The 11,244-nt window shown below is 30.1% G+C and overlaps 1 protein-coding gene across 1 annotated transcript in view; it reads left to right on the top strand.

Moving 5' to 3' along the window:
- The first annotated feature begins 522 nt into the window (after nucleotides 1-522).
- LOC111678989 (prostaglandin E2 receptor EP2 subtype) overlaps nucleotides 523-11,244 on the top strand; it is a 23,007-nt gene continuing 12,285 nt past the window's right edge. Inside the window, exon 1 of the mRNA XM_046952380.1 lies at nucleotides 523-1,202. Within this exon, the coding sequence (XP_046808336.1) occupies nucleotides 916-1,202 (287 nt within the window). The 5' untranslated portion in view covers nucleotides 523-915. The remainder of the gene's footprint in view (nucleotides 1,203-11,244) is intronic.

Here is an 11,244-nt window from a genome sequence, read left to right as displayed (position 1 = left end):
GAGAACCGTAATACATTTCAGTTGTGATTAAACCAATTACCTTGAAAGTCGTGTTATTTCAGATATAATATTATTTACGGTCACAATTAGAAAAACTTTATGGAACTAGTACGTTCCGAAAACTAAATTTCTGAATATCAATTCTTTCAACTAAACCATAAAAGGATACATTAACTCCTTGTAAAACTGCCGAGGTGTTTTTTTGCAAATGTATGAATGTTTATAAAATGTTTGCTTCTAGAAAAGTACTTCTATAAGTAGAGTTTATATGACAGAAAAGAACAAGTACAAGTAAATAAAATGACACAAACACATCCAATAAATATACAAAAATTCCTACATACACACTTTTTCTATACAATTGTCGGAAAAACGAACGCACTTCGTATGGGGGTAATAACAAATAGCAGCTGCTGGCAGCTGTTGCTGTTACTGCTGCTGCTGCGGCTGTTGCTGTTGCCGGCATAAACACAAGCAAAAGTGTTGTAATTAAAGTCTATCGTTAACAACGCATCACAATCGCACAGTTTCTCAAGAGCCGCGCATACGAATGGACACGTTTTTCCGCAACAACAAGTGAGAGTGAACGTTATTTATTTCAGTTAAATTTTTATTCAATAAAAATATAAAATAATAAAAATTCAAAATATTAAAAAAAAACTAAATTAAATAATAAATTGCACTTGTTTTGTGACAAAAATAAAAAAACTAGTTTTGATTGCTGTAAATATATTATCATTTAATTTAAGAAAAATATTTAAGTGTTAAAAATTTACAAGAAATTTATTTAACTAGTAAATAAATTAAAGAATTTTATTTTATCTGTCTAAAAGAATTTGAAAGTTGGTTTTAAGTGGTTTTTCTTAGCCAAAGCACACTTGCTTACAAACTCTAAAAAATATAAGAAAAACAAAAATGTTAATTAAATTAATTTTAAAATTAATTTATATTATTCTGCCTTTGTTAAGCCTTTGCCATGGCTTTAATACGGAGTCAACAGAAACTTCTAGCGATTTATACGATAATTTTACCAGTACAGAATCCTCTACTACATCACTGCCTAAACAGTTGTATCAGAATAAACGTCGTTTACTATTGAGCGCCATCGTTATAGTTCTCGGAGTGATTGGTAATTTTTTGGCTTTAGTGATTTTGGCGCGCAAAAAGGCCACCAAACATAGTAAATATACGTTTATGTTGCGGTAAGTTCTAAGTTTGGTTTGTTTATAGTAAAAAAGAAAAATAGTTTGTAGAACAAAAAAAAAATACTTTGTTTATACACTCATAAGAAAATGTTGGCAAAATTTTGGAAAAAACTTAAAAATTTTTATTGGAAAAGTAAAGTTTTTATTCTCTATGGAATATTTCTTTTTTGAACACATAGTACCTACTTTTCTTACACACTTTATATATCGATTGGCTGGTCAATTGGTTGAGGCTCCTTCGGAATCCTAGTAGTGGCTGTGGTTTAAACCCACTTTGTTTATACACTCATAAGAAAATGTTGGCAAAATTTTGGAAAAAACTTAAAAACTTTTATTGGAAAAGTTTTTATTCTCTATTGAGCATTTCTTTTTTGAACACATAGTACTTACTTTTCCTAGACACTTTATATATTGATTGAAAGGTATACAAATTATCTTTATTATGATATAGAAGTTTTCTATAACTTCTATGAGATATAAAAATATCCCTTTTTCCTGAATGTGTATATGTCTGATAGTAATTTAGTAATTTTATCATTTATCTGGAATGGTTTCCACACAAATGTATAAATCAAAATTTCTTGAAAGAACTTCCAAAATCGACTACGGTTAGAAACACTAACTAATTACATATTAGACATACGCTATAGACAATTGACTACAAATTCTATTAAAAAAAATTTATATTGATAACGACAACTCATTACCAAGTAATATATGAAATAAGTGCAATACCTACAATACTCATTGCCAAATTTGAAAATATTTCACTAGGCTATTTTTTTAATTTTATATTTCCTCTTAAAAAAATCTTTCGTTAATCTCTTTTGGTTTTGTTTTCGGATTTTCTTAAAGGGATTTTCAAAAAATAAATTTTTATAATTTTATATTTTATCTTAATAGAAAAATGTCACAAAGAAATTCTATCTAGTTCAGTTCTCATAGATATTTGGGGCTTTCAAAAAATGTAGTTGAACAAATACACAATTCTAAATTATAACTTTTATCTTATAGAAAAATTTCAATCTGAAATTCCCTCTAATTGGGAACTCACAGATTCTGGGGCCTTGAAAAAAAACTGATTTAACTAAACCTACTGACATCTCTTAATTCGATTTTATACGACTTAGTCTGATAGACCATTCTTAAACATGATTAATTAGTTTTGGATGTCAGACATTTTGTTCCAAACTTTTTTTAGTTAGACATATATGGTCCATTTTCTAAACAAACTTTTACCTTATTAACAGGGATCATTTGTGAAGAAAGTGTTAGTCCATTTGATATATAAATCCCTAAAATATCGAGTTTATTAGTTAATTTTAGATACGGTGCAATTGAGTAAGAGGGAAATTTCAAAAACCGATTCGTAGTTTAATTTTTTTATTGAACTTGTTTCCAGAGAACCCCAGATATCGTGCAATGTCAATTTCGAAAGGCGTTCTTCCGATGCTACAGGCCCAAAACGTTGGTAAATCTGTAAAACATATGTTTGCTTAGGTTTAATGGTGCTCTCCAGAGCTGACTGGAGAGTTCGTCTTAGAACAAAACGGAAGCAAACTCTTTAAGTTCTATAAATTCCTGAAAATGTTTCAATAAAGTTATTTTGCAAAAAAATAACTATAAACTTGTACAATTTGCGAGATATCTTCGCCTTAAAGTTGAAAAAAAAGATTTCAATAAAATCAAGAAATTTGTTTTTTTTTAATTATAGACACATCTATTGATGGACATTTAGATACAATTTTTTTATAAATCTTTAATAAGTTTTGGTATATGATCCTATAGGTTTAACCTATATAATATCTTGTTCGATATTTGAGATATCTTAACCTAAAGTCATAAAAAAGACTTTAAAAATCTCACAATTTTATGATAAAACGGGAGATATCTCAGAATAAAAAGAACATAAAAAACAATTCAAAAGTTTAGCATTTAAGCTTGAAGAATGAACAAGATATAACTAAGGTTAAACTTCTATCTGGCAAAAGCCAATGACTTGTACTTAATGAAAAACATACTTGACAACTACATACCCCCATCATTGCAATGCATTACTTAGAAGGAGACTAGTAATGTATTTATTTTAAGAAACACAAAATCCCGAAGTCTTGTTGGCTCTTTTTAATTTAAATTCTTACCTAACTACTTCTTTGTAAGTAATAGTGTTAAGTGTTTATCTTCAATGACATCACATTCCATACAACGAAGTACTTCCAAAAGAATAACATTAATTACCACTTTAAAAGTAGCACTAAGTGAATTTGTTTACTTTCTTTGGAACTGATAAGAATGACTTCAGATGCAGTGAATTTGGAATCAAATAAAAAGGACATCATTTCTATGAAAAAATCATAACTTCTTCAGGTCCTTTTCAGTTTATCTATGGAGTAAATTCTACTTCTTTTTCGCTTCTTTGAAAATTATTTTTAGCTGTTTAGTAAAAAAAATCATTTTTTAGCTTTTTCACTTATTGCCTTTCAACGTAAGTTTTTCCTGGGTAGCATTTAGACTGCAAAGAAACTTTTTGAAATATAGGTGAATTCTCGAATATGGCAAAATTAGAACAAATATGTATCGAAAACCTCAGATGATGACGAAATTCTAAATCAAAAATAATTTTTTTACCTTTTTGTAAAATTTTTAAAAAATAGACTTAGCACTTTTCTAATCTAAGCAAACAATCTGATGGTTTTTGTTTAAAGTTCTACAAAAAGTTCATGATTTAGTGCTTTTAAAAATATGTTTTAATTAGACAACAATTGTTTAAAAACCTTGCCAATTACTATAATAATTTATTCAATAATCATTTAAGAATAAATGAATCTATTTAATTCACCAACATATTTTCTCTAGTGTATGTACTTTTGCTATAAAGTGGCATTTTATTATTATAAATTACAATTTATTTACTATTAAATAAAATAGAGTTCAAGGCATTAGTTTATTGAAATTATTATTTACTTATTATGTGAACAATGTTTGGTTTAAAAATTGTGTTTATCTTTTTTTTTATTTTTAAACATGCCAAACAAAATAATTGTAATATTTGTTTTGAAAGTTTTGACATTTTTTATTGCTAGTTTTAATGTTATTTTTATTTTTTTTTTAATTTTCTAAACCAATAGATCGAGTTTATTTACAGTTGTAAATTTACATATTGCAAGTAAATCAAGATTTAATTTAATTAGATTTGTATAATTTCATTTAGATACTTTATAGATAGATGCATATGATAATATGTATATGAACAGCATTATGATGATATAAAGCAATAGTAATAATAACTACTTATATAACTAATGATGTGTATCGTAGATCATTTAGCATTTAAATGATTTAAGTGTTACCACTTTATTTGTATTTATACGACTCCTTAGAGTGTCATTTATTTATGTTTATTGCTTAATATTAACTAAATGTTTAAAGTCTAATAGAGTTTTTTTTTTTATTTAAATGTATGTTTGTTTAAATGAATAAAAAATAATTTTGTTCTTTTTTTAGTGTCATTTATATTCTCAACGTTGATTTCAAAATTCAATATACCTACACACTGTGTACATTTTGGTGTTCTGTTTTAAGTTTAAAATAAACGTATTTTTTCTCACTTAAGTGATGATGAATTAGTTTAATATTTTAGTAACACAATCTTATGTGTATTTATTTAATTTTTTATTTCCCTAAAGTTTATACGAAAAAAAAACTGGACAAATATTTAAATAGAAATTTTTAAAAGTCATGTGTACCTTAATCATCAGAGGTGAATAATTAGAAAATAAATTAATTGCGCTTTTTAATTATTATAATACTTTTTCCCTTAGAAAAACTATTTTTATGGTGGTGTAACTTATGGAAATAGTTTATAAACGAAAATATCATCAAAGGGAAAAAACCCACTTTCTTAAACATTTTCTATTTTAGAGGAATGTTCTGAATTATAATTCTTGCTGTTCACGTTGCAGGCCCATGGTAAATAGATAGATAGATAGATAGATAGATAGATAGATAGATAGATAGATAGATAGATAGATAGATAGATAGATAGATAGATAGATAGATAGATAGATAGATAGATAGATAGATAGATAGATAGATAGATAGATAGATAGATAGATAGATAGATAGATAGATAGATAGATAGATAGATAGATAGATAGATAGATAGATAGATAGATAGATAGATAGATAGATAGATAGATAGATAGATAGATAGATAGATAGATAGATAGATAGATAGATAGATAGATAGATAGATAGATAGATAGATAGATAGATAGATAGATAGATAGATAGATAGATAGATAGATAGATAGATAGATAGATAGATAGATAGATAGATAGATAGATAGATAGATAGATAGATAGATAGATAGATAGATAGATAGATAGATAGATAGATAGATAGATAGATAGATAGATAGATAGATTAGATAGATAATAGATAGATAGATAGATAGATATAGATAGATAGATAGATAGATAGATAGATAGATAGATAGATAGATAGATAGATAGATAGATAGATAGATAGATAGATAGATAGATAGATAGATAGATAGATAGATAGATAGATAGATAGATAGATAGATAGATAGATAGATAGATAGATAGATAGATAGATAGATAGATAGATAGATAGATAGATAGATAGATAGATAGATAGATAGATAGATAGATAGATAGATAGATAGATAGATAGATATAGATAGATAGATAGATAGATAGATAGATAGATAGATAGATAGATAGATAGATAGATAGATAGATAGATAGATAGATAGATAGATAGATAGATAGATAGATAGATAGATAGATAGAGATAGATAGATAGATAGATAGATAGATAGATAGATAGATAGATAGATAGATAGATAGATAGATAGATAGATAGATAGATAGATAGATAGATAGATAGATAGATAGATAGATAGATAGATAGATAGATAGATAGATAGATAGATAGATAGATAGATAGATAGATAGATAGATAGATAGATAGATAGATAGATAGATAGATAGATAGATAGATAGATAGATAGATAGATAGATAGATAGATAGATAGATAGATAGATAGATAGATAGATAGATAGATAGATAGATAGATAGATAGATAGATAGATAGATAGATAGATAGATAGATAGATAGATAGATAGATAGATAGATAGATAGATAGATAGATAGACTGGCCAGAACAGACTGTCGAGAGTTTTAACGTGAGCACCTGCCGTGTCGGCCTTATCTCACGGTGGTCTTTTTCATCCACAGGGTAGACTTGAGAACGGTCTACCATCGCCCCTTTGTCTTCAATGAAGACTCAGGTGGCAATTTTTGCACATTGGCTATGACCGGTAACATGCGCAAGTACTTTGCTGGAGTACTCGAGCTATCTAATCTCTTGCCAAAGTAGTCACGTTGTAAGACAACCACACTACTATGGCTCTGTTGATTCGGCAACAGCACCTAGAGACGTAACCGGTGGACCGAAGCACGATCCATCAATAAGCCGTAGACATCGTTCTTACTCACAGTGACACGCTGTGGTAAGTCTGATATGAACAGAGTATACTCTGAACATATCTGGACAAGGAAGGAAAATTAATTGGTATCACTTGTATATGATACCTTTCATACATCATCATTCAACCCAGCACACATCTCATTTATTCGACACATTCATAGAGAAAAACATACGACACACTCATTTAGGTATACGGGTGGGGTAAGGCCCGCATACCTCTACATTCATTCTGTATCATATACAATTGACACCAACTCATTTCCAACGCTTAGTCCCACAGTCACTCCTCTGTGGGGTATCTGTTGATTTTCGGCAACAGCACCGAACTAATCCCGAAATATTGACTATTATCATGCATCAGTCTTTTAACCGCCACTTATACTCTTCCCGCGAATTTGGGTTCAACCAACAGCCACTACGTGGATCCCGAAGGAACCTCAACCAACTGGACATAGTCCTGCGGGCAACTGGCCACCCGTAGTACCAGATTATGCGGTGCTCTGGTCTGACCTCTGGCAATCTATGCAAGGACTAAGCCAAGCAGTAGACTGAGAACACCAATTTTTCAATGCCGGTCAGATTGGAGGTATTGGGCCCTCTTTATATCCGGGATTGCAATAACACCAAGGCGGAGGTCTCGCCAAGGTAACATGCCCCCGGGGGGAGACTGGCCAGAACAGTCCGCATATTACACAATTGGTAATACCTCACGACCTGAGCTCTGTCACTCAAAGTCACAGTCATTTATCAATATTAATTAAATCGCCAGGTGAATGTGAATTCGTCGTATGTAATTGAAAAGACATTTCAACTTAATAAAGATGGCGTTATACAGCCTTAATCGATGCAAGGGTGTCCACGTAAATAGGTATAGTCAAATTTGCAAGATTCAGTTTCCGGATTTTTCTCGTAGTTTTATTAATGGTTTATAAATCTGGCTAAAAAGACTGTGCTGAAGATCCAGTTTTTCGGAGAAAATAGCCTTATATGTTAGATAAAAATGGTCGTACTAGCAACATGGCGTAGCTTCACCCATTCGTGTAACTAGAAACCCGTAACCGGAAGCAATTGGGGCGTGGTACCTTCCTCATAAATTAACGAAAATTCGTTAGGGCTAAATTCATAAAATTTTGCAGGGGTAACTGAAATCCATATGATCAATATGGGAAAGACATGGACGGACTAGCAATAGTGACGTAACACCTTCTGACACTTCTAATAGTGGGATTGATTCTGAGATCAGATTGTAATGCAGCGCTTTTCAATAATTAAGAGAAGTATACTTTGCTCTCTGGGTAAACAAAATTGTTGCCCTGTGTTTTTTATTGATGATTTATGTATATGATGATTTTTATATGAATAGGGGATTTCCCAATATAGTGCAATTATCTTTGAAAGTAAAAAAATCTATAACTTAGCAGAGTCAAAAACAGTTTAAAAGTAATATTGCTTTGAATTCGAATTTTAAAAGTGATTTAAAAGAATGATGCAATATTCTTAAATATACTAATCATTCCATAAGAGATCTAAAGAGTTCATTGGCACAAAATATATTATTTACATAATTGCATTAAAAAACTAGGTTTTATAAACATATTTTTATGTTTCAACAACTTGAAAAGCTAATTATGTAAAAAACAATTATTTATAACTAATATAAAATAAATAAAAAAAAATAAACTAATAATTGTAGTGTAATCTCTGTGATGATTAAGGTGATTTTGTCCATTATTTTAGGGGAATTCCATATAAAATGCTGTTGTCTTTGAAATTGTAAAAAAAACTCCAAGATTTTTGCAATATGCACTTAGTTTGTTGATAATCATAGTAATTGTTTACAAATAATTAAATTATTTATTAGATAAAATATTTTTAAATGATAAGTTATATAGTAAGTTATATATACTAATTTTCTGATACACAATGACAGTATAAATGCTCGATAAGATTGTCAAGAATGCTTTTTAGATTTCATTCAAAAAACAGTTCAAAATATTATCAAATCACCTCTTCCTCACACATGTTTAATTGTACAGTGCCTGGTAATTATAACTGTGAAATGCCTAATCGAGTTCTTAATATAAGGCAATTCCATCCTTTGTCTGAGTGGGCCATAGCAGTATGATATTAAACCACCTGAGTTCCGTCTCAGGTAAGATTGTCAAACATTATCCACAATCTTATCGAGCATTAATACTGCGGTTTGAATATCAAATCATAGGAAGTCTCTCTGACTTTACCTTCTTGGTATTTACCTTCTCAATTGGTCACCAGTCCATGTACGGTTTCCAACAACTTTTGGTACTCTAACACTGATTTGTACTTAAGCCGTTCTTCCTCGTAGCGATCAAGGGAGTTATAGGTTAAGTTGATAAGAGGATGTATACTACTTCAAATCCGAAGACATACACAGAGTTTTACTGTCATCTCCACATGCTCTACATTTGTCTGAATCCGCACGTCCAATTTTGCATAAATGGGCTCGTAATCCACTTAAAATACGTACCACCATACTAACTTCAGACTTGCTTAGGGTCAACCCATAAGCTAGTCTGAAGTTAGTATGGTGGTACCCACTGTTTCATTATTCCAAAAGGCCTTATGGGATTCCCCCACCCATATTTTTAGTTCAGCCTTTGTTGCATCGAATGGTTTTGCGTTTGTCAGGTTAACTGCCTCGAGCTCCCTTTCTTTTAAAGCTATTACATTCGCCCTTTCGTTATCGACTACTGACAAGTGAGCTCTAACCCATACGTTAAAGGTGAACGTTCATCATAGTCTTAGCGTCAGATTGAGGAGAGAAATATTATTTGGGTTTTGAGGGGTTTGAGGTTTGTCGATCTCACTACCTGATAACTCGATGCCAAGATGTCGTCCTAACTTATCTGATATTTATTTGCAATAAAGAGAAGGACGATTCATGAAGTGGCTCACAAATCGATTAGGCATTACAATTGTCCCGTATGAAAACACAAATGTGAGGACAACGATAATCCTTTGACACTAAGTTGTTATTTTGGTCCCCACTTCGTTTTTTTGTTGTTGGTTTTTGCAGTTCAGTTCTAGTTCAATTCTAGTTCAGTTCTAGTTCAGTTCTAGTTCAGTTCTAGTTCAGTTCTAGTTCAGTGGCAGCACAAGTCGACTAGGCATTACAACTGTCAAGTATAAAAACACCGATGATGACTAATTTGCTATTTTGGTCGGTACTGAGTTTTTTGTTGTTGGTTTTTGCACAAATAGAAACGTAAAGTAAAGGACGATCCATGTAGTGACGTACCTAATGCCACAGCGAAATTTGTTAAAAGTAATCTGTCAAAACTATTCATTGATAAATTCAAAGGAATAATAAATTTAAGATTATCATTTACTTTAAATAGAAAATTGTATTCATTAATTCTTTAATAAATTTTTTATGAATAAGTATTTATTTCCTTGGTAACATTTATTTAATGACAAATTTCAAAAAAAAAAAAAATAGTTTCTGCCGCAAAATCACTTATATTCGAGTGCTACATACATATGTGCAATAAAATGTGATAAATTATTGTAAATATAAATAATTTATACTCGTTAGAAACAGATAACAATTGTAAATCACACTTTCGCACGTACAACAACAATTTGTTTGCTATATGTATTCATGAATGGGTGTAAAAGCAATGTACCACCTCTGAAGGAAGAAATAAAAACGACAAGACATTATCTGGCAGTCATTCAGGCATTCATTTACTATACACTCATTCATTTATATTTAATAGTTAGAGGTTTGTTTGTTCATACATATTTATTTGTTTTCAAGATCAAAATAATCTGGTCTATAAAATCGTAGTGTGTTTTTGCCATTTTTTGCATACCCAGTACCTCTATAGCTCTAATATTATTTTGCTGATATTTGTAACTTCCTAAACAACAATAGACAATAATATAATCAACATAAGGAGAAACACTTTCCAATTCTATCAAACTACAAGAAATCTACTCTAAAAATAACGCAAACGAACCAATTAGTTAACCACATTATCGCCCTTGAAACTTTTATGATCACTGATTTATATTTAACATAACAATCTATAAAAATTTTAAATCTGTTCCAAAGTATAGTATCAATACTTTGGAACTCGACCTTATAATACTGTGTACGGTATTATAAGGCGAGTTTGCCAAGTTATACTTTCCTACTTGTTATTTTACTCTGTTGCCGTTATTAATATGACCATTTGTATACATACATATCTACACATTTACTTTAATTGTAAATGTAGAGTACGCCTTTGGAAAATCAATGTAAGTAATGTAACATTTCTGTACATATACATATGTATAATCCTGTCTTTTATTGCTAGAGTAATTAGTTTTATTAGTTTTAGATTCAGTTCAAGTTGAGTTTAATTTAAGTTCAGTTCTAGTTCAATTCTAGTTCAGTTCTAATTCAGTTCTAGTTCAGTTCTAGTTCAGTTCTAGTTCAGTTCTACTTCAGTTCTAGTTCAGTTCTAGTTCAGTTCTAGTTCAGTTCTAGTTC

The sequence above is a fragment of the Lucilia cuprina genome, chromosome 5, assembly GCF_022045245.1.
Source record: "Lucilia cuprina isolate Lc7/37 chromosome 5, ASM2204524v1, whole genome shotgun sequence".
NCBI lineage: Eukaryota > Metazoa > Arthropoda > Insecta > Diptera > Calliphoridae > Lucilia > Lucilia cuprina.
The sequence above is the reverse complement of the archived record's forward strand: the minus strand, read 5'-3'. Positions and strand labels throughout refer to the sequence as shown.